The 27,945-nt window shown below is 42.6% G+C and overlaps 1 protein-coding gene across 5 annotated transcripts in view; it reads right to left on the bottom strand.

Moving 5' to 3' along the window:
- The window catches only part of LOC118503638 (homeobox even-skipped homolog protein 2-like), a 53,003-nt gene that overhangs the window by 13,546 nt on the left and 11,512 nt on the right, over positions 1 to 27,945 (bottom strand). For 4 of the 5 annotated variants that reach the window (XM_036037136.1, XM_036037137.1, XM_036037139.1 and 1 more), the window contains exons 2-4: positions 13,214 to 13,267; positions 5,892 to 5,976; positions 4,629 to 4,755 (exon numbers count right to left, since the gene is read on the bottom strand). In XM_036037136.1, coding sequence (XP_035893029.1) covers positions 4,629 to 4,755; positions 5,892 to 5,976; positions 13,214 to 13,267 — 266 coding nt within the window. The remainder of the gene's footprint in view (positions 1 to 4,628; positions 4,756 to 5,891; positions 5,977 to 13,213; positions 13,268 to 27,945) is intronic. The other variant, XM_036037138.1, reaches the window with a different exon arrangement.

Genomic DNA, 27,945 nt, shown 5'->3' with positions numbered 1-27,945 from the left:
AAGAGCGCTTCATTGTTATTGTAATAAATTGAAAAATAGAATTAACCGCCGTCCGCGAAGGCCTTAAGCGGGGGATCAGAGAGATAGAGGGAGATGAAGAGAAAAAAAACCCCCCGGAGACACCATGATGAAGCAGATCCGTTGCGGCGGGGGCAACTTGTGGATTAAAAATAATAATAACAATAATAACGAGAGCCCGCGGACCTCGGCGAGAAAAAAAAGGAACGTAACGCGACTTCAACATGATCATCACGATCATCAGCAGTAATAACAAGAAGCACTTGTGGCACCGTTCCTTTAAAGAAGCCGATGACGGGATCAAGGGTGAAGGGAGGAGTGAAGCGGAGGAAGGAAAAACAAGCGTGAAAATGTGCGGATGATTTTACTGAGCGCTCACCTTCCGCCCCCAACCCCCAAAAGGCACCGCACGGGGCACCCGATTGGTACATATAAATACGGTCGGTCGAGTGCAAAGCCGACGACGACGACTACGACGACGGTTTTGTTGCTCATCATCGTTCGCTCACACCGGTTCGACAATTGGCCACTACTGCTGCTTCTGGAGAAGGGAAGGAAAAGTCAGGATGCAGAAACATGGGCACACAAACACACACACACACAGAGAACGGAAAAGAAGGTCATAAAGCTGCTTAAGTGGTCAAGAGAAGGCAAGAAACGGCGGATGAGAAAGCTGGCTTGGCCCGGCGCACGGGATCTGAAGAGAAGCTTTGCGCCAAAGGGGCAGCGAGCTGAGAAACGTAAACAAACCGCGTGCGCACAGGCACGAAACGAGGCACGAAACAATAATAATAAATAGGCATGAAAGCTGCTGCTGCTGCTGCACATAAACATGTGTTAACTAACTTGTTTGCATTCTAACATTATCATTATCATTATTATTGCTTGTAATATTGTGCCGCCATTTGCGCCGGGTACGCTCATCATCCCGCCGCACTTCATTAGCAAGTGAGCTCTCGTTGCTCACCGTGCCGGGTCGTGCTTCGAGCCGGGGAAGGTGCTTCTAATTGCACTATCGCGCGGTTCACACTATCGAATGATTAGGCGAAATTGTGCGCAAACGATGACGTAGCAATCGGGGACCTTAGGGGGCAGTCGCGGCTACCCGATTAAGATGAGATGAGACGGTTACGGTTCGTCGGGAAGTGAATCGTTACGGATCGGTGCCTTGGGGGTGAACAATAAAAGTTCAAGATTATTTAACGATTATCGGGGTCTAAATTTGCATGTGCACTGCATGCTATTGCTGGACCGTTGGACACCGTTTGAATGACGGACAGTGGGGTGTTGCTTCTTTTTTAATCATCACTTATCAACGCCATTGTTTTGCGGCAAAAAATGCATGCTGCAAATAAAGAAAACTGCTGGCTCATGGTACGAAAAATATAGCATTCAAATCGCTGCATAATGCATACATTAGAAGCAGAAAGTTGCAGGATTTGCAGGTCTCCAATTGTTTGCTGCTCAAGAAGAAAAATATCTTAATAATTGTTAAAGAAGATCTCTTCTCGTACGTCTCAACCTATCTCATCTGAATGTTCTTATGAATGATCTCAATCGGCAATACTTTGAGCCCAAGAACAAGAACTATCATTTCACTTAACGAAATTGTTTTAACGAAACTTAACGAAATGAATAGCTTTAGTAGCTGTATAAGTACTGATATAGCTATAGCTATAGCCGATTACTATGTAGCTGTGTCTTTCCCTGCTCTTCTGCTCCTTTTCCTGTTAATATTGTGTGTCGATAAATGATGTAATTTGATTGAATTGTAGCAAGAACTCAATCATATACAACTATAAGCTTGACAACTAACCACTAGAATGTAAACCCGAAATATGAGAACTTGAAACCATTTTTGGCTTTAAAATAATACTCTCGAAGCATTACACGACTGTGAAAGACAAAGCCTAATCGAAGATATGTTGGGAATTTCAAGGACTCTATGTGTCTAAAAGCAATCTACTCCTCACTTGTTCACACAACTGTAGATTTAACCTCCGTGACTTGGCCCCATTCAGCATTTTTGGGCTAACCGTCTTGATTCGATTCGGTGTAGGTAGGCGTAGGGAAGCACCACTTTTATTAGAGGAAATAGACCTATATGAGCCTGAACGGACGCTTAGTGCAAGAGAGACATCACGAATACCTCGTTTGAATATATATTAGCCCAGTAATACCCCACTGAGAGCGATGTGCTTATAATTCGATGAATTTAGGGACCTGACCTATCATTATATTAACAACGTTGCGTTCCATAGCTATATTTTACTGAGATGGACCTATAGGAATGAATAAATTATGATTAAAACTTGTGATTATGCAGGTACAACTAATAAAAAGAATAGAAAGGCCCAGGTCCCGGCCACTTGATAGTTGACTAAGTCCATAACAAAAGTTGATGCTGAAAATCGAGGGCTTGATGGCTTTGTCGTTCTAAAATCTAGTGCTAGAGATAAGATTAGCCTTCCAGACGGTAATGGAAATCCTAGACAATATTGACATTGATATACAAACTCCCCAGCAGAAATTGTCCATGGATGAGCAGTGAAACTTCGCACGTGAATAACATCTCTCCGACGGTGAGCACGTCATCGAGAAAAAGGACTCCCAACTCCCGTAAGAGATCAATAGACATTTTAGGTAAACCAGCCTTTAACGACCAATTTCAATAGCTTTATTACCAAGACTAAGGAGTAACGCATGCGAACATATGTTTAAGACTAGCCCTGGCTAAGCTGCCAATGATTCCCAAATGTAAGACTCGAGATCCATAGCATGTAAAGCCTCATACTCAGTTTAAAACGTCCTACTTCGCAAGCGACTAGCTGCACTTCGTATTTTAATTCAGTGGCCATTATTTACTGGCTCACACAGCTACTCCTGCGAATTGCCAAATGAGACAAATTTAAGACCAACCATCCAGCCAACCAAGAGCCCCAAGATGATAAATTCAATTTATTTATCCTCTGTCAGCTTTAATTTAGACCTGCCACCCATGATCCCCGCCTCGGTTGGCTCATTGCCGATAAATAGGTTTGCCCAAAAAACCGGGTCGAGCTACTTTAACTTATTTTGTTATCCAATTTCAGGGCGGGCACACTCGTCGGGGGGGGGGGGTTTTTTTTGTTTCTCCCCAGCCGACCTCAGTCTAGGAGACGCATCCTTAAATTGTATCTACCCCATTAACCAATAAGCTATCCGTAAACAATTCGCCAACGGGCAGCATAACGCAACGGTAGCAGCATGATGGATTTTCCACTGCTGTTTTATCGGTTCACATAATTTTCACGAGTCATCGACCAAGTTGTTTTCCTGGCGTTTTTGGCTGGTCTCGTCCTGCGAGCCCGAGGACGGTAAGCGGGGTTTTATGGTCGTGATCGGCAGAACGCTGCGCAAGACGACAAATAATGGACGTTTAATTCAATTTTCTACGCCACTTTTCGGCAACAAAGTGTGAGTAGCGGGAAGAGCAGGGAAAATGCTTAAGGGAGCTTCGAGTGTGGTTTAAAATTATGATGAATTGTTTGAGCTTATCTAACTCAGTTTTTTATGCATCATAAGCTTCAGTTTTCGTAAAAAAATTAATTAAAACACGCTTTTGTGTTTGTATATTGTGTTTAAAATTCAAAATCGGAAACAAAACCAGCAAATCTTGTCTCTTCGTCAATGAACAAGCATGCGCCTATGTGTACTTGGTGTCATCCCACAGAACCGTTTTCCTGCCCAGCCACCTGCTTTTAACACCCGACTCCGAAATTTGCCAACAAAATACAGCCACACATAGTGATCCGTTAGCGGTTGTTGCGTACGGCGTCCGCGTAGTGTTTGTCGGTCGCGTGCTAGCCGCCACCCTCGAGGGACCGTCAGCAGCAACGGCTTCCCAAGCCATCGACCGAATGCCGACCGACCACTCCCGCGGTTGTCAATTTTGTTAGGTTCATAATTTGATAATGTTTATAATAGAATAATTTATACATTGTTTGCCGGCACTGTCATCGGGTGCGGTACAGCGCATCGACCGGCCCGTACGCCATTTTCCTACGGGTACGCCGGTCGGTACGGGTTGGATTCGTAGAAAAGCGGGACCTTAAATCTGCTGCTAAATGAATTATAAAATGTTTCACCGTGATTTAGTGATACGGTAGCTGGTTGGTCTTTTTATTTCTCGCTGTTGTTGCTACTCTCCCACTTCACATTTACCATTCCGATCGCCCTAAGCTCGTTGACTGTTGGAAGCATTTGTCATGCTACTCCGGGGGAAGCTCAGGGAGCAGTTGTACTTTTTTATGACGCCTGCTTTTCATTCTCGGTCCGTTTGCTACATTTCGAACGCACGGACACACTTCTGGGAGTCGGTGCAAAATTTAATTATCGTTCACTATGAACTGTAAACGGTGCTGGCGAAACGAGCTTCTGGGCGCAAACGATTTGTAAACCAGCGTATTATAGGCCATTATTTTTGATTTGCCATTCTTTGCTCGTTTTTTGTGTTTGGTAAGGGTTTGCACAAGCGGATGATTTTGTTGGTAATGTATATGGTTAGATTTCAAGCTACTTATTATAACAGATTGGCGATATTCTTGATATCTAGTCGAGTACAAACTTACTTGTATCCTGTCCTCGGGGAGATCCGTTTTTAGGGAAAGCATTTCACGGGCGTACACATCCGGGTAGTGCGCTTCCTTGAAGGCCTTCTCAAGCTCGTCTAGCTGGTAGCTGGTGAATATTGTACGACTGCAAATGAAAAGGATCAGTAGTTTGCAATTTACATTCAATATTCAATATCGAATTTTAATATTATTATTTGGACGAGGAAAATTTGGAGCAAACAAAATTAAGCATTTATTTATTGCTTTTGGATGTTAACCACAAACTCGCAATGAAGATTTGATTTAAATAAGTTTGATTTTTGCTAAATACATCAACAATCAAGGCTCTAGGCATTATGAAAGTTGAAGGCACTGAATACATGGAATCTGTTGACAGAACCACAGTCTAGAGGCCTCGTGGAGACTTAATATGAAGCCTTTTATGAAGTTTTGGGTCCTATAAATGATCGAGGGTCTCAGGACCTAACAGCCAACTTGTAAGAATATTCGCCTCAGTCAATATGTGAATATGTTCGCATATACTACGATCCGCCGTTGCATGGCATCATGCCATTTTAAAGCTTATATTGCTTATATATAAAAGCTTTAAAGATATATATTGAGGACCTTTTGACAACCGATAGTGGCCGATCATTTTTACTTCCTGTTAGAAATTAAATGCCATTTTAATGTTCATTCCATTATAGACTGAGTAAGACACTCTGAAGTAACATTGAAGATCTATTCTCACTGGCAGATTTATCTCCGAGCAAAAACTTGAAGACTCTTCCTGGGCAAAATTGAGGACTGCTCAGTGCATTCATGCAAACCTTCCAAAACATTTTGTTCAAGATGTAGTTTATTATATAAAATCTCCAGTCGAATCCATCCAATTTTAAGCCGAAAATGATCACTCAGAATAAAGGAATAAAGGCCGGCACTTGCGTAAAATATCATTCTGACCATAGAAGAGCAATCGATCAAAGAAATTCGAATTTTCCTTCTTGGTGATCACTGAAAAATTTCTTTAATAGATCACTGGTAGATAGAAGCCACATAAATGAAATCATAAAAACTCGCTAGCCGTAAAACCCTCTAGAGGGAAATCCCTAAACTGGTAATATTAAGTATGATCTTTATAAGACTGATAGTTCATATTCTTCCCTGGCATTTGTCCTTAAATTCCCCCCATGGCAAGTAACAGACTTGAGGATACTTTTTAAAGATCAATTATGAATTTAAACTCGAGAAAACTTAGCTAAGGATTTTGCTCCCACTTACCTGTGCCTTCGCTTCTTCTTCTTCTTCTTTCCATAACTATTTAGACCGTCGATCGTAAAGTCTTTGCTGGAATCTACACCACCTCCTGTAAGTAGAAAGAGAAAGAGATATATTGAGAGTTAAAAAGAAGCGTCCAGTTAGGATTAGCGAGCAGACATGTTTATCCAACATCTTAAGCCTTTCTCGCGGAAATCCAATTACAGCGAGAGTTTGAAGTTGAATTAGTTAAATCTTTGCCAACCAAAAATCGTTCAAATTTGGCACGTTCAAAGAAACGCCGCCATCCAAACGGTCCTTCAATTCGAAGCGTTTATATACATATCAAAATCACTTACGATCCCCACCGGTGGCCGAACAAGACGAGCTGTGGCCGAGCTTTTCTTCGGTGGTTCGGTGCGTAGTTCCGACCACTGCAAATGGTGCACTCTAATTACGGCAGGCACTTTCGGCTTTCCGCCAAAAAGCCGAAACCGCGCCCGGCCAAGATCCCAAGAGGTCTCAAGCCGCGAGCTTGACTAGCTAATTTTGGGCACCCAAAGCTCACGCTGAACCGAAACGGTTCGGCCAGTGCTGACCGTTCCATTCCAACCACTCGAACTCGAAGCCCCTCGTTCTGCGTGTGTGTGTGAGAAAGGGAACAGATAGCGATCGCGGATGACGTCTTTGATTTTCCCGGCGTTCGTTCGAATGCGCCAAGATTCCGCCCCATTATCTCAAGAAGGTGCTCCACTCGATGGTGGTTGCTTTTGGTTCATCTTTGGCGGCATCGCACAAAGTAAAGCACGTGTGGTGAGAAAATGTGTGCCGGTGGCTTTGAACCGGCTGCCGAAAGTGGTGGCCCGCCAGATACTCGTGAAGTGTGCCCACTACTAATGGCTGGCGGTTTGAGCGGGAAAATTCCAACATTTGGACCTAATTGGAGGGAATCTTCACAGCGCAGCGTGAGGTCCGCTGGGTGGGCTTTCGAGTGGATTGTGGAAGGTTCGGGAAGCTTGGGGAATGGGCCTGTTTTTATTAAAACAAGACAATTGAAGCAAAAATCTGACTTGCGGAAATCTGACGTGTTTACGCCCAGGTTTGGTAAATCATAGTTAATGTTGGACGAGAGGAATGAAACTGTTTCGATCACACGTCATCACGATGCCGCGGTACAAAAAACTGATGTCCTCACTCAGTAAATGTGTGCGTGTGTGTGTGTGTCATTAATATTTTAAACGAGAATTCCACGAATCCACGAAAGGAAAAAGAGTTCCGAATCTCCACCTCCCTTCATCCCAAACACATCCCATTCCACGGGCATCTCTCGCGTGTGGTCAACACTCTCTTCCCGTAGCTTGTCTGTCTGGGTCGTGGTGTGACGTGTCGGCTGTGTCATGTTTACACATCACTCAAATAACGCTTCGGCACACTCCCAACACCCTTCGTTTTCATCACCACCATCGTTTTCCCAGCCTGCGACAGGGACTGACAGAACCGAAGGCAGCCGGGGCAGCCCTCCAGGGTGCTATAATTGCTCCCTAATTGATTATTTTGCTCTTCATCATATTGTAACAAAATAAAATATCATGTTACAGTCGCCGGCACCGGAGCGTCAACCGGTGCTGTTTCCCGGGTAGCCCTCGGAAGCGCTGGCCCGGGGGTGAAGCATTCCGAACAGAAGCGTCAGGCCCGAGGTTCATTGTCGCGCGCGCACTGGTTCGTCCGTCGGGACGACCGGTGATAGTGGTGCGTTGATGGCGATGATTATTTTTATTGTTGTTTTAATCAATCCGGTAAATGATTTTTCCTCACTCGCCATTTTTGGTGGGTCGTGTCAAACGGATTGGTGTGTGTGTTTTTGTTTGTGGAGAGATTTTCTGTTTGGTTTTGGTTGGCAGTAAGCAATGGTGTTTAACCGTTCGGCACGGGGTTTTGGGGGGTAATGGATTAGCTCGAGCCAAGGGAAAAACTTGTGTCCCGGAATTCCGGAGGGAATGACCCATAAGGTTGACAATTATTACAATTACTAACGATGATGAAGATAATGAAGGGTAAAAAGTAAAAATTGAGTAAAAAAAGGAAATTGTTGTGGACAATTTAGGGAACAAAGGAAAAGTAATGATGTATTCGTTTCGATTTAATGAAATTTCCAATAATAAATCAATACCAATTACTCAGTAATTTATACAGTTCCTTAAATAACTATAAAATAACTTAATTAGTTTTTTTTTCAAATTCTTGGCTTACTAATGCATATATAAAAAACCTCGCCAAACTTGTTTGTGGCTTGAACTTTGATGTAGAGCTCTGCATCGATACAGCTTGTTAAAAGCGATCTTTATTGATCAAAATATATTCTACTATTTTGTTGGAATTTTGCAAAATCTTATTTATTAAGTCTATAAAATCTGAATATAATGTTTATTGTATGTTTATTAGCTATACTTAGAAAAGACATAATTCAAAGAGCCCAGTAGAAGATCAGCATTAATTGGAGAGAAATAAACTAAGACGTTGAAAATGAAACAGAAGCAAATGAAAGAAGCTAAAAATTCTAAAAATGTTCTAAACAGATGAACAGTACATAATGAAGAAGAAGAGAAAGAAGAAGAGGTAGAAGAAGGAAAGGAAGAAAAACAAAACGAATCAAAATAAGGACAAGAAGTATTAGTAGAAGAAGAGTAATAAAGATAGAAGCAGAAAAATTGAAAAGAACTACAGCGAGGAATAAATCGAAGATGAAAAATTTTCAGCTGTAAATTATGATTTTAAATATTTATCTTTGCTTTAATAATACACAATAAAAACGTAAATTTCATAATTTTATTGAATTCCTTTTTTTCATTGTTATTTTAAAATAATTTTTACAATCATCATCGTTTTCGGGAGGCTCATGCTGGTTTAAAAACCTTATCCCTTTCACACTCCCGATTCTAATAATTTACAAAACCAACCATTCGGCTCACAATGTGCCGTTTCGCCAAAAACCAGTTGGCCAAGTGTTGCTCGAGAAGTTGGCCAAACAAAAAACAGCCAGCCACCTAATTCAAATATCACATACAACATTCGTACGCACATTCTACCGGGAGGAAACCGAGCGTTCTTACAAATCGCCCGGATTCTGGAAAGGGTTCCGTGCTTCGCTCTCTCGAAATTGACTATTTTCCGCATTATCGTATTACGTGTGTCTGGACTGCCGGCTCTGTCGGTCTGGCAGCGAAGGGTGGCTTCAGACGGACCTGCTCGTACAGATAGACAGTCGTGCCCGTGGTCGAAGGGTGAATCCGTGCGGTATGTTGCAAGTGAAGCGAACAGTTAGGGGGAAAAGTGAATGATATTTCACTATTTAGACACACGTATGCGCTCCTGTCCCGGGGTTCCTCTACGAATTCCACAGGACTCCGTGGCACATACACGCATGCCGCACATGCGAGCATGAGAGACAGAAGCAGGAAATTTATTTAATTTGTCTTCAGGCTCCGCAGCCAGATACGTGCCATTCGTACAGGAAGTCATGTAAAATGGCTAAGAATTTTACCAATTTCGTTTTATTAGTTCGTTTTAAGGTAAATTAATTAATTTTCCTTCCAACGCACACTCACACACTCACATACACACATCGTACTAAATGCGAGTGTTTGCTATGGCGTGAAATGGGTGGAATTCGCGCACCAGCACGAGGAACATAAATTGGTACGATTGTTTCGCTACGCAACTCGTTCGCTCGTTCGCAACATGCGACGTGTGGGGCATGTGTGTAAAGCGTTATTTACGGTTCGATTAGTTACGGGTCTTAATAATGGCACGTAGCTGCCTAGACGGGATGGTAGATTGGCAGGGAAGAAGAAAAATTGCCTTTTAAAGCAGTGAATTTGACTCACTTGAAAGCATTTCCAAACAAAGCGAAACTTTATTACCTTCTGTTCTATGGGATGTTTGCTTTTAATTAGTAATTTAATTTCTTACGGGGGGTTTTATTTGATTTCTTTTAAGTTGAGCTCAACTATAAAACTGAGTTAATGCTTTTTTCTCTTCAAATTCAAATATTCGGAATGCAAGCAACAGATCTGTATTTATTGCCCATTCGATCGCTTGTTCGGCAATCGGTAGCAACATAATCCCACAAACCCAAATTTTTGGACAATAAACACACACGCACACAACAAAAACCACACCTTACACGGCCAGTTCACATACCACGTGGGAGGCAGACAAGAAAAGGAAGAAAAAAGAAATCGGTCTTAGCTCTGCGATTCGCACAAACGACCAGAAGAAAAGGATCAGGAATGTTGATGGATCCGTTTACCTTTTGCTATGAAGTCGGGCTGACAAGGAGTTTCCAAATAAATGCAAAATACCCCATTACAATGGCCACCACAGGCCCGTGAAACGGAGGGAAAAATATTTACCCACGCGCATTACAACATCTCGCCATTCGTCACATCCGGCGAAGCAGGTGAGCATCGGAACGCACAACAAGCAGCATGGCTGCTGCCTCGATTGTCCGCTTGTGACGCACCGTGCAGGAGAAGTGGACAGCGGGCGTGAAAAGGTTTTGCCTCCTTTGTGCAGAGTGGAAGCCCAAACTGGTGAGATATTCTGGTCGCATGCTTACAAAAGAAAGGACGCGTGTGGTATGTGGACATGCTTGCTGCCGAAAAAAAACAAACCCCACCAACATCTCCCCACGATTCGAGGGTTTTAATCCTGCTTAAGAGCATCGATTCCGAAATTGGGTGTCACTTCGGGATGCGCTCTGCTTCTTGGCATTCTAGTAGTGGTGGCAAGTGGAGTTTTTTGTGTGCTTGATGCGATTACACTTGTAAAACCTGTTGGGAGCGGTATCTATCTGTACCCACTGTGTGTAGTGTGGTTTTGGTCGAAAGGAAGACGATACTAGGCTGAATAGCTCCGGGTTTGAGTGGGTCGTTTTGGTCCTTTTTTTCTTGAAGTGTGGTGGTAAGTTTTTCGCCAACCAGAATAGAGCAATGCTGAGAGGGGTCTTGCGAAACTGGCAAGCGAAAGCAGAAAAAATGCCTGGTCTTATCCTTTCCACACAATGGCCATAATGTGATAGGTCTATTAATGTAATTGTTGTGTACTAGTCACCGTTCTGCTTATCAGCGCGTCTTGATTTGGTATGATTGGTATGGAAAAGGATAACGAGGCCGACATGTATCAATTTCCAACTTACTTAAGATGCCTCGATGCGTGAAGTTTGTAACGCAACTATCATTATTTGTAACTGCTTTAAGCGCTTCTTATCCATCTTTGTCAACTATTTGGGGCGCTTTTACTATTAAAAAGGGTTCTTAAGATAATGTGAAAAAGTTTGGACTGATACCTGCATCTTTCCAACACAAAAGTCTTGACTGTTTGATCAACAACTATCAAACTATAAAGTGTGAAGAATTGAAATTGCTTCAATCGTTTCCCGATAGATGTCTCTACGAGGTAAGAGCTAGTCAATATGCTAAGATCATATATGTCACACTTTCTTATTTGGTTTCCAAAATATCTCTTGGGGGAATTTATTATGGATTAAAAATGTCAGTTCTGAATTCTGAATTTCTACAAACTATCTATTTCAATAACTGTTTCTAGAAGGATAGAAAAAAATTTAAAAAAAATATATTGAGAAATATATTGGAATGGGAGACTTTAGCTAATTGACCAAACTCTTAAGACAGATGTTTGATGGTATAAGAGCTCTTCCGGTCGTTTGAAGATAAAGATAAAGATTATATTGATTGATTTTCTCAAGCACTACATTCATCTGTTAAGCAATTTTTTTTATTTTCTAAACAAGTGAAGCTCTATGTTCTTCTCTTTTCTATGAGAATGTTTCCTTCGTCAAATTTTTATATTTTTCTATACTAATATAAAAACTCAAAACAAAACTTCCTCATTCTAGTTTCCTTCCAAGGAACTGTTCCGCCTAAACTCCCACTCACAAGAATTCTTCAACAAACAAGTAAAAAGAACTCGCCTTCTTGTGCGCATTTCCTTTATCTCATCATCCCAACTCCCAACAAGCTGCTACTTCTCCAAAAACACAATACGCACATCAACAGCACTGCGAAAGCGCGAGTCGGTGTAGATAATTTAATTTAGCTGTCACAGGCTTTAAACAACCCGAAAAACCCTCCACTCACCCAGATCTTTAGTCCCACGCGCTGGAAGCACCGCTAGCTCGTCATAAAACGGGACACACGATTTATGCCACCCCGGGCAATGAAGCGCGGGTGCCCCGACCATGCTGGGGTTTTGTTTGTGTAAGCGGGAAAGCCAAAAGCAGCGCGCCATTTTCAACCCCGTACGCGTACTAAAACTAAGCGCAACATTTCAAACACTGGAAAACACTCCCCCGACGGTGGAGCGGGGCGGCGAGGTGTTTTCCATTTTCTATTTTCTATCCCGTCCCGGTGAAAATTTGCTCTCTTGAAACCAAACCAATTATCGTATTGTGCGGCGGTGTGTGTGTGTGTGTGCGAGCGATTCTCCTGTGCCCGCTCACCGCTTTGTCCCTTTCCCGTTCCGTTCCAGCTTTTGCAGCATTGTGCACGAAATGAGATTAAAATATCAGAATGTACTTTGCGATACTCTTTATGTACCGAAATCTTCCGATGGAAGGAAGGAACGGCCGCAAAAGAGATGAAGACAGCCGAGATACCTCTCGTGGGGAGGAAGGGGGGAGGAGTAGTTTTGGGGAGGTTAGGCAAGGGGGCTAATGCGAAGAGCGGGCGGCACAAAGTGACTGACTGAATGACTGGTTCGGTACATAACACAGGCTAACAAAACCCCAAACCCGACCCAAACAGCACCCAAAACTGTTGCCCAGCAGGAACTCAAGGAGCTTAACGAGAAAGCGAGAGAGAGAAAGAGAGAACGAGAGAGAGAGAGAGCACGCGATGGCAGGAAGAAAAAACTACATAAATGGCTGTTAACACACACCACCTTGCTTCTGGGAAGGTGCTGGGAATTGCATGATGATGATTCTTGCGCATGATCACGAGGTCGTTCGGTCGGTCGGTCGGTTGGCCGTGCCACAAGATGCCACGATTCCCGGGGACGCACGAATCCGTGGGGTCCGTAGGAAAATTAGTCAATTTTGGCAACAGATTTAGGAAAGTCATCAGCCACCGCTTCTACTGTGCCACGCCGCACAAACACACCCATGAACTCGTGCCTAACTGCGGTGCCCGGTCTGAAGGACGCCCAAACCTAATCCCGAACGCAAATGCAAATTGAAATCGAACACAGAGAGGGGGGTTTTTTTTTCGTTGCGCTCGGGAATCCGCTTTCGCCCTAATATACATTGTCAAATGGTCCGTTTAACTTACCCGGTAAGCAAGCACCGCCACCACCGCCGAAGGTTGACTTTAAGTGTGTAAAATCTGCAAAAAAAAGCGGGAAAAGAAGAGTGGAAAGAAAGCCGTTAGAGGAAGAAACGAACCTACGAACTGCTCCCGGACGAATCTCATTATTATTGAATTTAGTAATTTGCCATTAGACCGAGGCGACGATAGCAAAATTTGTGGAGCAAGAGTCCTGAGCCGAGTTTGAATGGGGGAAAAAGGGAAAATTCCGGTCAGAGAAAGGAATTTAGCTCTTCCCGGCCAGGCAGGGGAGTTGACTGTTTAAGCGCAGACGAGTTTCATTTATTGATTGGATTGGAATGTTCGATCGATAGGGATCGCTCAATTGAGAAGGTTTGAGGTTGATTGCTGCCACCAGCTTATGGTGATTTCTTAAAGCAGTTTCAAGGATGAAATTGATATGTGAAAGATATCGGATTATCCTTGGGAGATATGTTTAAATTACTGCAAATACTGGCAGTGCTGTCAGTTTTATTTTCCATTAACTGTCATTATAGAGCTTAGTCTTAGTAGGCGAATGCAGAGCGCCATCTAGTTGTGAATTTTTCTTAACCACCGACAAAGTAATTTAATAACAAAATTTTCTTCCAAAATTTCTACTTTAAAACGTGCTCAGCACGAGCTCAGCCTTAAGATGTTGGAAAGTTGAAAAGAATTCTTTACCTCCCCGAAATCAAACAATTCGTCCCTCGAATTTTCCCAAAACTGTGAAACTCAATAAAGCCTTCATTGTCTTTTCGGCTCTTAGAATGCCATCGATACCGTCGTGCACTTCAAAATCAATAAACACACAACCGTGTGTACTGTTTCCCCCAAAACAATGCGCATTCCCAACCCCAGTACGGGCGACACAGTATTCCATTTTGGCCATTTTGCTCATTGTGCTAAATAGAAGATCTCGTAACAAAATACTAATCAATAGACGCAGAACGGAGAAGAGAAATTTACGTTTCCCAAGGCGTACGGGACGTATGGGACACAATCGTCTTACAATGAAAACGAAATCGTCCGCATGAAAGAAAGTCCTTTCTCCGCGACCGCTAAGCTGTGGCTGGAAAGCTGAGCCAGAAGGACGAAGCACAGGAAGCACCGTGGTAACCGAACAGGCATCAAATATCAATGTTCTCTCGCTCGCTGTGGCTGACTGGCTTGCCTGGTAACGGTGGCAATATCATCTTCCAATCAAGCAATTAGGCAGAACCATTGAAATCGTATCGAATTACGGCAGATTTTTGGCACGGAGGGTACTCCGGAGGCTTGCCACGGTCCCAAATTCTGCATTCTTGGTCCTGCTTTCGGAGCTTAGGGCCAGACACCTCTTTCTGCCACTACGCACAAAGCGAACGGATGCGGGTTTCGGAAAACGGTTTAACTCTTTCCCAAATCAAGGAGTTGCAGTTATCCGGTGACACCAATTGCATCATCTGTGCTTCGGGTCGGGAAGAAGGTATCAAAATACTGCAGGCGCTTCATTAAAAACTTTCCGTTTTTTGTTGAACTGCAGGGTTCTGTTGACTGAGGCGAGCGAGTGTCAAATCAAACACACCCACAGCCGGTGGTATTGGGATTAGGCAGGAGGAAGTAAGCAATTTCTTGTTTTGTGTATCCGTTTCAGCAGGGAAATCCTTTCGGTTTGAGGAACTATTTGTTGGAATTTGTCCCAAAGCTTCTGCTCAAAGTCTTTTCAAATCTTCAGGAGGAGAGAACAGCTTAGAATTCGTCGAAAAAGAATTATAATTGAGTTACAAACAATAAGGACAATAAATACTTGGCAGTGCCTTTCTAAGAACATTTGGGACGGACTACTATCTTAACTACTTACCTTAAGTCTTGAGAATAACTTAAGTATTGGCTGACAGCATGCTACCAATTTATTTAGTAGAGGTTTAGAGCGCTTAGTTGAGATCTCAGAATTTTAGGTTAGCACAGGGATCAGCATCATCAAGATCCAAGATCACTAGCAATTTATTATATTCAGCAAGATCTCTTCAAACCGCTTGCAGGAAGCTCCTTTTTCCTTCTTTTTTATTCGCGCTGCACAACATTCATACTAAATTGGGTTGCATAATTTACTGTATTTAAATAAACCATCGACAAAGCGGCTCCACTCCGCCCAAAGTTAAGCACTGGAGCAATGGCCACACTCTGACTAGCCTTTGCCGTAATTAGATATGTTAGCAACTAGCTCCCTCACACAAGCCTTCTAATTGAATTTGATCCAGTCCAATTCGCTCGGACGATTTCTGGTACAGTTTACGAGGTCACGTAAATCACTCAACCACTCGGCAACCCTCGTCCCTCCAACAGTTGCCTCCCTCTAGGCCACCTGAATAACTTTCGCATTTTCCAACTATTTTCCATTTTCGTGCACAGAATTCGTGATCACCGAAAACACACAGAAAAGCTCCCTCTTTTTTGCTGTTTGGGAGCGATTCGTGTGAATAAAACTTGCATCATAATGTATCGTATGATTGCGCAGGTCAACCGACGATTCAAACTATTTCTGGGGAGCTGTGTGGAGAGTGGCTGAGCAGGGACGAACCACTACTAACGGATAACATCCTTGAGCCCGTTCCGTAACACGCCTCCTTGCACCCCCCCCCCAACCCCCCTTCTGGCAGCTTTTCGTTATTTATCGTGCTTCCATTTTCGACTCCCATTTCCGTTTCGAATATCGCTCGGCTAGGCTTCGTTGCGAGAGAGACAGAGTGATGGTGCGAGAGAGATCGCAAAGCGAAGGCACCGAAATCCTTCCAATTGCGCTTGGTAAATCGATTGCAGAACTTTGCCGAAAGAGCAGTGTATAAATTACTTGCCAATTCGATTGCCGGAAACGGAACGACGGTTATCTTCCTACTTTCCGGGCCGACGACTGGTGGCAAGTTTCTGTCGTGCTGCACTAGTTGGCGTAAAGTTTTGGTTGCGTACGATGGAACGATGCAGTAGGAAATGCGGTACGCCCAGGGTGGGCCCGAGTGAGTTGATGGAGCATAATGGAGTAGATGTCTCTCGCATATTTAAAGTGAATCCCGAATTGAAAAGTGTCTAACGTTGCATCTGGTTCAGGAGAAGATGTGTGGAATTTGAGGTAAGTGGCCTAAATTTTTACTTTTTGAAAGATTTTTTTAAAGTAAGGAATAACATTGATCACTTAAAGAAGGAATAAATATTGACTGAGTGCTGTGAAAAATGAAATCTGACAGCACTGACAGCATGCAGAAACTGTCAATTCGAGTAGCTACTTATATGCGTTTAGAGTGCTGAGTTGAGTTCGCATAATGTTGAGATTTTAGTGATTGCATTTATATTAGGTGAATAATGAGAGCGAAATAGACTAATGACTTTTGTTATTTTAAGATCTTCTGAATCTAAATTCTTCTAAAATTCGAATCATTGCCTCAAAATATGAATAAAATCCCTAATTAACTGCCAATCGCATCAAATCGAAGTCGTTCTGTTCCAAACACTTTTCAACACTGCACGCCGTTGCACCGTAGGCCACGAAACGCCCACCGACCAACCGTCCGACACGGACACGGATCGGAAAATCCAATTACGCGTTTGTCGATTTCCATTTCCTTGGCTCCATCATCTATCTCGTGCGCTGCCATCCATCCATTCGCCAGGCACGCGAGACCCCGCATCCCCCATTCTTCCCATGTTGCTCCTACACCAGGCTGGACGCAAAAAAACACTGACGAAATGGACTGCGACAAATTGGTATGGCCACGTGCCAACGTTATTTTCCGATTGACATTGCCGCTGGCTGAAGGTGTTCGGAGCCACGAGCTCCGAACTCCGAAAGGACTCCGGCCCGAAAGAGTTTGATCGATTTTATCGTTACTGGCAGCGAAACTGGCCAATGTTGGCTTTATACTTTGGGGCGTGATGGGATGGGTTTTTCGACAAATTGAGGGCGGTTTTAGCCTGGAGGAGCGTGCGAGAAAAACAGTCCAGCCACTTCTTCGGGCTGTCATTGAATGAGAACGAACACACAGTCGTCATCTAGAGACAGTTCGTAACGTTACAAGACGTTTGTGAGCAGTTCCAACTGTTTCGAACCGTTCGCCTTTTCCAAGGAAACCAAACATGAAGATGTTGGAAGTTTTGCTCACTTTTCGAAGAAAAGCCACTCCAAATAAGCAAGCCTGTGGATTAAAACACACCAACTCCGGTCTGGAACCAATCGATCCGACTCGTTGTGTGTGTGTGTGTGTGCCCGGGGCGCACGTCAAAAGATCGCCCCAAGTGTGGCAACCTCGGGCAACCTTGTTTTCGGCTAGTTTTCGAAGTGGAATCGAGTAGGTAATTCGATGCCATCGACAAGGCGCCAGATTCTCCCGAATGAACGATTCTCTTTCCCACCTTCTCGGACGGCCACTCTCGAGAGCATCGGCACAAGAGGGTCGGCACCGTCGTCTTCCTTCCTTCGGGGTCGACATACGGGTTTTGTCTTTGGCTTTTCAGTTTTCTGTTTTTATCCCACCCGTACCCGTACATCTTCTAGATCTTCTTCTGGGATGGAATCAGATCTCACGGATCTTGTCGGATTCTTTTAAACGCCACTCGACGACGGGTCTGTCAACACATTCGCCGCCATTAGGGGTCAGGAAAAACGGGGCACCTTACAATACTACTATCGGCCTATCGCCTATCAACTACTTCACTGACTCCGGTGAAGTGATCCACTCATCGTGTGTGTGTGTATGTGTCGGAATCGGGAGGAAGCTGTAGGGACGTAATGGCTGGCCTGTGCTGTGGAAAGATTTCGTTGGTGGTATGTTCTAGGAATTGTGTGCCGGATAATGAAACGATCAATCCGAACCAATCCGGTTTTGAAGTGTACGGTCTCCAAACTCCAATTGTCTCAATAGTTTTATCGAACTGCACTCGATCAGCGGGTGGAAGGAGTCTTGAGGATAATTTAACAAAATAAAATGCCAATGAACTTACTGGTGGCTGTTGTTTACCTCTCGATTTGGCAAGAAACACATGAAATGGGTGTGTTGGAATTGGTTCTAGAACATAATTTATAGCAAGTTATAGCACCTTACCCACTAAGCTATATTAAAATAAAGAATAAACACGAGAATAGCGTGTTTTGCTAGCTATCGGAAAAAGTAAGAAAATTACTAAATTCCGGTCGAATTTTTTAATGCTCACTATAATAAAGGAATATAAATTTGATCTCCATTTTCACTGTTTAAACAAAATTTTACTGAACTGTGGGAAGACAGTAACAAAGCGTTACTTAGCGTTACAAAAGTAGTCTACATATACTTTTATATAATACAGGGGTTTTCAGTTGACATGTTTGAAGCCTTTGTATATTTTGTTTTGAAACATTAAAGCTCAAAAAATAACTAAAGTTTTAATAAGGTGTCCGAATCCAATAACAGTCTACTCTCTACAGCAACACACATAACGAATGCTAACCGTCACGACCATACTAACGAAATATGCGCATGTCTAAGGACTTTCTTTTGATGATTCCGTCACCGTTCCTCCCCAACCCTCCCATGCCCTCCCAGCTCTCGTACCACAGGGCTCAGCCATAATCAAATCTATTCGATCCATTCCGAGGGCAATTCGCATTCGTCAAGTGCCGGTAGAATTTCTTGATGGCGAAATTGCCAATTCATGTTTTATTCACCTTTTCACCACAGTGTACGGTTCTGATTATTCTGATTGTAATGAGGGAAGTGGGGGGGCTGTGGCGGAGGATGAGCTCAAACGAAACGTAAACGATACTTGAAGTTCCTCATTAAAATTAGCATAAGCCAATGGTGGTAGTCTGGATTCGGAACATGGCACATCCAAGGATAAGGAAACCGTCGTCGTGTCATTCCCAACTCGCTGGCGTGATGCTACCGGATGATTCTTTGCATTCTGTTTTCACTCTCTCCTGAACAACGAAAGAAAAAATCAATCGATCCACTTTTGGTAGTTTTCTCTTTTTATTTCTCCGTTTTTTTTAAACATCTAAAAACGTCTTCAGGAGTCTTGTTTGTTGTTGCTTCGTTTGCCCGATGTCTCTACCACTTTAGTGCAGCTTTGTTCGTTCTAGTAGCTCTGCTGATATTGCTCTTTGCGCAAGTCGTCGTTAGTTTTTGTGCGTACCAACCAACCAACCAACCGTCAGCACACACCCGTACAAAAGTTTAAACGATTCTCGCTCTCTATTCTCGCTTTTGACACCATCGATCGATGCCACCATTCCTTTCCAGGCCCTTCGCAAACCCCGCAATCGATCCTTTGCTTACACACCTTAACATGCAATTTTAGCCGCACGGAGCTGTGCTGCGAGAAATAGCTTTTCATTTCTTTGTGCTTTTGCAAAGGCGGTGAGTGCACACTTTCTGCAATGCCTTTGATGATTGCCAAAGAGGTGCAAAACAAACAACAGCACCAAGCCAACCGAAGTGTGCAAGCACTTTTCGACGTACAACGCCTTTGAGCGTTCGAGAGGAATTGCGATTTTTTGCTTTTTTGCTTGATTCCGGGTAAAGGTTGCACCTGGCAAAAATAAAAAAGTTGCAATTGGGAGTGTACGGAACAATGGGAAAAGAGTGTAGAGAGAGGTGAAAACATTAGTGCAAGTACTAGTTCATCCTTTTTCAATGTTTGGCTGTTGCAAAAGGATGCAATTGTACGGTGGGAATGAGGGTGAGCAAATCGAAGCTATTCTTAAACGTTCGAACGAAAATTGAATAGAAGAAATTGTATTTCTCTGTCTGTTAGTCAATTAAATACAAATCACGACGAAAGTAACGTTCGGTGGTGTTGATGTTACTTACATTTCTTCTTTAAATACTTAAATTTATTTTTGTTCTTTTAAATCTACAGATTTACAATCGGCTCTACGATTTTTTTAAAGATTAGCAGTTTGAATAATGCTTTTCGCCGCAAATAGTATTATTGCTTTTTTTCGAAATCATTTACACCGTAATTTCCTATTCATCTTAAATAATTTACTTTTCCTATTGTTTCACCCCGTCATAATAGCGTTATGAAGCGTTACCTTTACTTCTTTCGAAGTGCCTCGGAGAATGACAGCTATAAGTAACGCTTTTAGTTTGTACGCGAGTACAGCAAAAAAAGGCTGAAATAATAGCATAGATCTATAGTAGCAAAAGTAGACCATACTGAGGGAAGGGATTACTTTCAGCCATCGTTTGCTGATTCGTTTCGGCTTGATTTGCTTGACTATGGCAGACTATGGCAGTTACGCTTAACGTAGTGAAAAATCATACACACAACTTAAGTAGCCCTCTAGCAGCCAAACTTGCAAACTATTGAAAGTTAATTAAACTTTAATAATATGTGAATGTATTTTACAAGTCATCAGGATTATTTAGAAAAAACTTAAAAGTTTCTTCTTATGTATAATATTTTTTTTCAGGAAAAATACAATTGAAGATTTTTCTTGGAATAAAGGTATTCTTGAAATAATTCATTTTTCCAGACAAATTACCACTGTGCACTACTAACCCTAGTACTAACGGTTCGCTTCTGTCATTCGCGTGACGTTTCAAAGGGCACAGCGAAATGAGCAAACAAAACATTAACTAAGGCCCCGGCATCAATCGTAAAAGAAGAAGCATCGGGTAGCTTTGAGCAACTCCCTTCGGGGCAAATCTTCCACCACTTCTACCACACTAACTAAGCACTAAGCCACCACCGTCATCACCGTCATCACCAGCGTCATCGTCGTGTGATTTGGTCGGCACGAAAGTCACGAACAAACCACGATGCCAGTGGTTCGCTCAGTGCGCAAGACGGAAACACACACACACACACACACACACACACACACACGCGTGGAAGCAGCCATTGCTTGGCCAGTGCGCGCGGTAAATCTTGTGCCAGAAGGGCATCGATGCTGCCCGCCGTACGTAAGTAGCAAGCGTGCGACCACCAACCGACAGTCGCGTAATGGCGGCCGTTTATGTTTCCCCCTTCATCTTTTTCTGACGAGCGTGCCGTGTGTACGTGTGTGTGTGCGCGTTTCATTTATGTACGCGTATCAACGGGTAAGGAAGACTCCTGAAGGAAGTATGATTGCGTTTTATTGAAGGCCTCGGAAGCACAGGAGCACAACAGGAAGAGTGGACATAGCCGCCGGTGGAAATCACCACCAGCCGGTCGTATTGGTGGTGCGATGGCAACGACAATAAGCTGCGCGTCCTTCTCGCTCCTTTGCTCCCTACAAACAAAGATGCAAAAACAAAGGAGGCGACGATATACATACGCACCCATACAACTGCGCTCACAGGAAACAAAGTGAGCTGCATGTGTGTTGAAGCTCGATGGCAACCAAATGGTTGAGATGCTGCTAAAAAAGTGCTTGATGGCGTGTTGTTGGGCGAAACAGCAATGGAAGAAGCAATCTCGCGCACTCGGCGTATATACGACCACTGGTGCAAATGTACATGTACACATGTGCACCGCAACACTCCCGGCGTCATAAAATAGCATCCTAATAGAAGGTGAAGGTGAGTTTGCAGCCACTACCACCAGGACTCACACCGTAAGGACTCGTGATGGAAGCTGTGGTGAATTTAATTTCGACGCCGTACAACATCATTTACTCGCGCTCTTGAACCCGCGGGACGTGTATTTGTGAATGGTTTGGTTTCGCTGCTTACGAACGCGTGCGTGTAGTAGTGGTGGTGGTGGTGGTGATGATGGTGTACCCTTGAGCAAAATGCCGAACGCCGGGGAAAATTCGCCTTCCCATACCTGCGCCGCGGTTCATATTACGGAGACTAATAAAAAACCAGGGAAAAAGCAGGCCCGAAATAAAACAGCCGTCACCGACGCTAGTGTGCTGGTAGCGAGGAAAATGGGTAATATTTTCACTTTCCAGCAGCATTCATCCATCCACCAGCCTCGCCTGGCCTCGCAGGTCTGCAGTATTGCGATCATCATGAAAATGGCCGATAGCATTACACCACACCGGAAGCGGCATTCGTTGTGCTCTTGCCAGTTTGCGCGCTGGAAATGTTATTCTCGGAGGGCTAATTTTCCCCCTTTTTCCCAACGCCACTCCATTGCCGGGGCTGGGTTTTTCTGAGGCTGGTGGAAGGTTTTAACGAGACGGAAAATGAAAATAGTAGAGGAAAATGGTTTTCTTTGAAGACATTTTCAGGTTGTGTCTTGTGAGTGACGCAGAATGAAGGGCTGGAGCATCAGTCGATGGTGCTGGTGTATAGGATCGAAATAATTCATTTCTAAAAATATTACTACAACTTTATATTGACTATATTTAAAGAAAAATAAATATCTTATTCTATATCTTTAAATAAATCTATTAAGAGTGAGATTAAGTTAAATGTGAGTAAACTATTTAACTTACAAACAAAAAGCGATTTCATGTTTAATAGCTGCAAAGTTCCACAAAACCCTTAAAAAAGAGTTCCATTGTGATCAGCCCCGTATCTAAACAATCACAATCCGGTCGACCTACCGATTACCAACTAATTAGTAGCTATTTCTATCATTACGATCGATATGAAGCGCTAGCGTATGTGTGCGTACACCAATTGTGGGGGATGATTTGGGGGGCTTCAACGCCTCAACCACCCTAACGCCATTTGTACCATTGGTTAATGTGCGTTAAGCGAGCTAACCTACCGATACGCTTGATTAGTTCGAACTCTGCTGCCCGAAGCAGAGATGATTTACAACAGGCACGGTGGTACTAGTTTAATTTAACCCTGCGAGGGGCTCATATTGATGGTAGAATGCAATTGAAACAACACCCGTGTGAGCTTGTTCTGTGATGTCGTTCTGGTGTGTTTAAAACCCCCCTATTCAACGATTAGAGTAGTCAAATTCGGCGGAGCTAATCGAGGTTCGAGGTTGAGCTGTCCAGCAAATTAAATTACGATAACAGAGTTAAACGGAACAGTGTATACCGATAAAGGGATTTATTGAAACAATAGGGAAAATGTGAGTAAATGTGTTTAGTTGTGAAGTAATTAATGTTTTGAAGTATACAAAACAAACAAAATCGCGCTGAATATAATTTAAATTATATTTACACTGCTTTTGGAGCTTTAACGTTTACAATTGGTTACTATTGATTTTAGTTAACTCAAGACCGACACTGTTTAAACAAACTCTCAACAAAAAAACAGGAGTAGAAATCAAAACCATAACAAATTAAAAAGAGTATTCTACAGGCGCCGTTTATCCCAAAAGAAGGCCATATAGCTCTACATTAGTGTAAAATGTCCTTTTATGCATCAAATGTATTCCCTTCTAGACATGGTTAAGTATATTTCAAACTAAATTAGCTAACTAATACAAATTGCCTTCATAGCACCACAGCTAGACACTACGGCCAGGTTGTGATCTACCTAATTAAGTTGAAAATCAATTAAACATAGCTTAAAATTAAGGCTAACACATCGAGTTCTTGATCCGATCGGCAAATGATTTCTGTTGTACTAATTAAAGCGACATTAGTTAATATAAATCCTTAAATTTGAATAAGGAAACATACGTATGGCACTATCTAAAGGTATCAATCAGGTGGCCGAAACGATATATAAAATTATGAAAAACTTGACTCTGACCATTTTGCTGTGTTTCTAAACTGTAAAGCACTCAATGTAACAGTTTCGTGTACATGCTGCTTTTAAAACAGTAGCTTTAGTGTTACCAATCCGTAGACGGTTTTATAACCAATTGTAATACCTTTATGCTAGTACAATTTCTTCAGTCAGGAAATCGATTGAGTTTGACAAAAGGTTGCAATCTGGTTGAGATGAAACTCGATGAACGAATAAAAAAGTAAACAGTACTTCATACATAGTTTTAAAGAATGTCAGACATGAACAATCTTGTACATGGTACATAATGTTTGCCCTTGGTTTATGGCAAACTATTTCCATAGGCACGATTCATTATCTTACTTGTTTAGGTCAAACCGTTAGATGAGTGTTCAAGCAACAGGAATTTAGTTTTGTCTTTTTTTTATTCATAAAGAATGACCTGGCCGTATTGCTATTAGTTTTGTCTTTGTACATGGTAGATGCTTATCTTGAGCTGCTTTAGCTAACAGTTAAATATGTTGAACACTTTTTCTCATGCATTTGGAAGGAATATTTTAACTTGCTCAGAATGGTTGTGTTTTTGAGTCTTATTTCACCGACAATCCTGCTTGGCTCATTCCTATTCTATATCTATTCCTGCATGTTACAAGTGAAAAATAATATTTTGCCTACTGACTGTATGGTGTATGGATATTGTTTAGTCCATGAACAATACAATGCTTGACTGTATTTAAGTTACAGTGCAACAAATTTTTCGTCTAACGACCTACGTTAACTAGGCCCGGCCTGACCGAGAACATACACTAAATTATACCACCTATTTACACCACATTTACACAATTTATAATTCATATTAGAATTCCTTAAATTCTAAAATAGAAACGGAAATATACCGTCACTCCTTACTAACAAACCCCCGTCCAACGGAATTAGTTAAAATACCTTACTCTTATTCTAACCAATAGACAATGAAGATACGTAAACTCGCCTCACCTCAAATTAGTCTCACCTGGATGTGTAGGCACCTGTAAGTGTTGCAAATGTAACAAAATACACGATAGAACTGGTATCAAAACCCGTCCAAACGTTTCGCCCCGCACAAGGCAACTAGGTTAAAAAAGTCACAATTGACGGACAAGAGATCTTCTGAAGTTGTAGTCCAAAAGAACGTTTCTTTTCTCGATTTATTTTGGCTACTATTCCGCAACGTTTGAGTACTATTTTCGTGGGGCCAGTTCTAACACGGCAGGACTGAGGTTCAAATCCCATCCAGACCGTCTTCCCGGACGCAGAAAAACGAAGACCAACGAAAAAGAAGAAGAAGAAGAAGACTGTTCCGTCAAATTCTTATCAATGTTGTGGCTATCAATAAATGCTTTGAAATGCTTTTAATCCAATAGGAACTTTTTAATATTTTTTGATGATATTTCCCGCCTTCTAGTCTCTGGCAATTGGACCGCCCCATTCATGCATTCATGCATGCACTTATCATTATGACTAAAGTTATGGCATTATTTTTGAACCTTTCATGAAACTGATGCCATCACCTGTCAAATATTGCATATATGAATATGAAATAGAATTGAATTGAATTGAAATTGAAATATGAATCAAACAACTAAAAAAAATTAGGAAATTTAGAACATGTCATGTAATCTCAACACGTCACAACCAGAAAAAAAAGTATTAAAATAACATGGGGTGCTACTGACATAGGAAAATTGTATAAAACATGAAAGCGCAGCCTGAGTTGTTCCAAACTTGTTGTCATCCAAAGTCCCTCAGGCTTGGATGTTTTCACGTCTTAAAAAATCCAACAGATGATCCAGTACATAGAATCATTTCAGTGAAGTTTAGGCCCTACGAGCAGCAAGACCTGCCTGGAGAATATGACCCCTAATGGCAAACGGATGGATCGATCGATTAATGAATGGCTGACGTTGGTGGTCAACCGTAAGAGGAGTCCTACACTGGCGCAACAGGTCAAGTTTTTGATTTTAGTCGGTCGTTTCCTATTATGCTTCATGTGTTGCTAGATGATTTCCTTCTGCTCTTTTAACTTTATTAGCTAGTTACGTGAACAATATTACCCTTTTTAATTCCCTTCAACGATGAATCATTCTATGGAATACAAGCAAAAATTAATAAAAATCAACTAGACCACTTTTTTTTCTGAAGATGCACCCACCTTTAAAAACATGTAATTCTTTTATTTCCAAAAGAACACTCTAAACAGTAGCAATAATTTAATACCGAACCTGTTTTCCTCCGCCCGGAAATTATTTATCAGTTTTGCCCAATTTCGATTCCCCCTAGCAGCAAACAGATTGGGAAACCGTGCTCTGTTTATAATCTAAATTTTCTATACCCTAACCTCTCTAAGATCCAAATACACAAACAGTAGCGCCACCAAACACAACCACAAAAACAACAGCAAATTGTGCCATGGCGCAGGGATGGCCCATTCGATTTTCGATCCGGGGCCGGTCGGTTGGGTAGGACCGTACCAGAGGTTATTAAATATTTAAGGCAACAAACCAGGAAGCTGATGATGCCAAAAACTTCTTTCCCCGTTTGCACAACACAACACGAAGGCCCCAAAAATGGTGTGAAGGTGTTCTCAACCCGGTCAGGCTGCCGATGTCCTTGGTGCGCATGTCTTCGCTAGGCCGTAAGTGCGACGTCGTCCGGTCTCTCGCGTTGTTGGGAAACCATTCCGTGCCGAGGCGAACGTGCAAATTACGTTACGTTCGATACGCAGTCCCCGTCACAGCACTCGGAGGTAACACGCATTGCGCAGCCTTGACAGAAGCTGGCCACGGGAACGAAGGGAAGAAGGTCTCGGCTGCTAGCCCCGAAATACCCCGGGCGCGTACCAATTTCCAATTCATTTTCAGGCATGCGAAACACACAAGAACAGTACGCACGGTCTCGACGTGAATGGTGTTTTAAGCTTAATAAAGAATCGCTACGATAGAAGTAGGCAACTCGTGCATGAATATTCAATTACTCTTTTGCTTTCGAACGATCCTGGCCTAAAACTCCTGTGGCCGTGAGGGATCGAATAGAGGCGATAACGACGACGACCACGGTGCGTTTTGGTGTGGACCGATTTGGGGACCTGTTTTTCGGCAGGTGAATAACAAATAAAACTATCAGAGGAAGATGTGGTGGAAGGACACTACTACTACCACACACTCACACACACAAAGGACCGAAATTGTTAGTGGTTAATAAACATTCAGTGGGAATTGGTTTGAGTGGTTATTTAGTATGTATCATTGGGGAAAATACGCTGTTTGCCGGCGCCGTTTTGAATGGATGGCCGGTGTAGGAATTTCATAGTCTCATAGGCGAATGAGAATTCTCTCTTGTGCACGCATAAATTCATTCGGTTTCACAATAAATAGTTTAGCCGTCATTTGGAAAGCTGCTAACAATTTAAAAGAGTTTCAGGTTAGGACATAATTTGAAGGAGTTTTATTAAGTAAGATAGGAGAAGACTTTCGGTGGTTGTACGGGTAGAGAGAAGAGTAAGAAAAAGTTCGGGGACAATGTGACAGTGGCGTCGGTCTTTGACACGGCCGGAGCGATGTCAAATCCTATCTGGACTTATGTGTCGATGCCAGTATCTAATATAAAAAAGTTAAGGAAACCATTATATGACCTTGCTGGTGATTAAATTATAAAGAGAGCTTTCAGCAATATAAAATAACATCTTCTTCTTCTTCCTTGGCACTTAAACTTCGAGAGGTCTTGACCTGTGAATTTCTGGCTTTCTGTGACTTAATTTTACCCGTACGAAAGTAGTCAGCCCTACGTACTCGCAACGCGAGGCGGTCTGTATGGCATTTGAAACCCGGTCCTGCCATGTGAAGACCGGTGCCGTTATCGGCATGGCCACCGGACCGCCTCTTTATACAATTTAGCATAAAGATAACAAAACAAAATGTTTCATTTGGTCCGGTGGTCGAGACGATAACGGCGCCGGCCGGACCGTGGTTCAAATCCTATCTGGACGGTTCCCCCGTAGTGAGAGCTGACTATCCAACTACGTGGTATCATTAAGTCTAGTAAGCCAGAAATGGCACGAATGACTCACGCAATGAATGGTCAAGAAAATGACACATAGTC

This window comes from Anopheles stephensi, chromosome 2 (assembly GCF_013141755.1).
Source record: "Anopheles stephensi strain Indian chromosome 2, UCI_ANSTEP_V1.0, whole genome shotgun sequence".
Lineage (NCBI taxonomy): Eukaryota > Metazoa > Arthropoda > Insecta > Diptera > Culicidae > Anopheles > Anopheles stephensi.
Note: the sequence above shows the minus strand (reverse complement) of the source record. Positions and strands in the feature narration are given on the sequence as shown.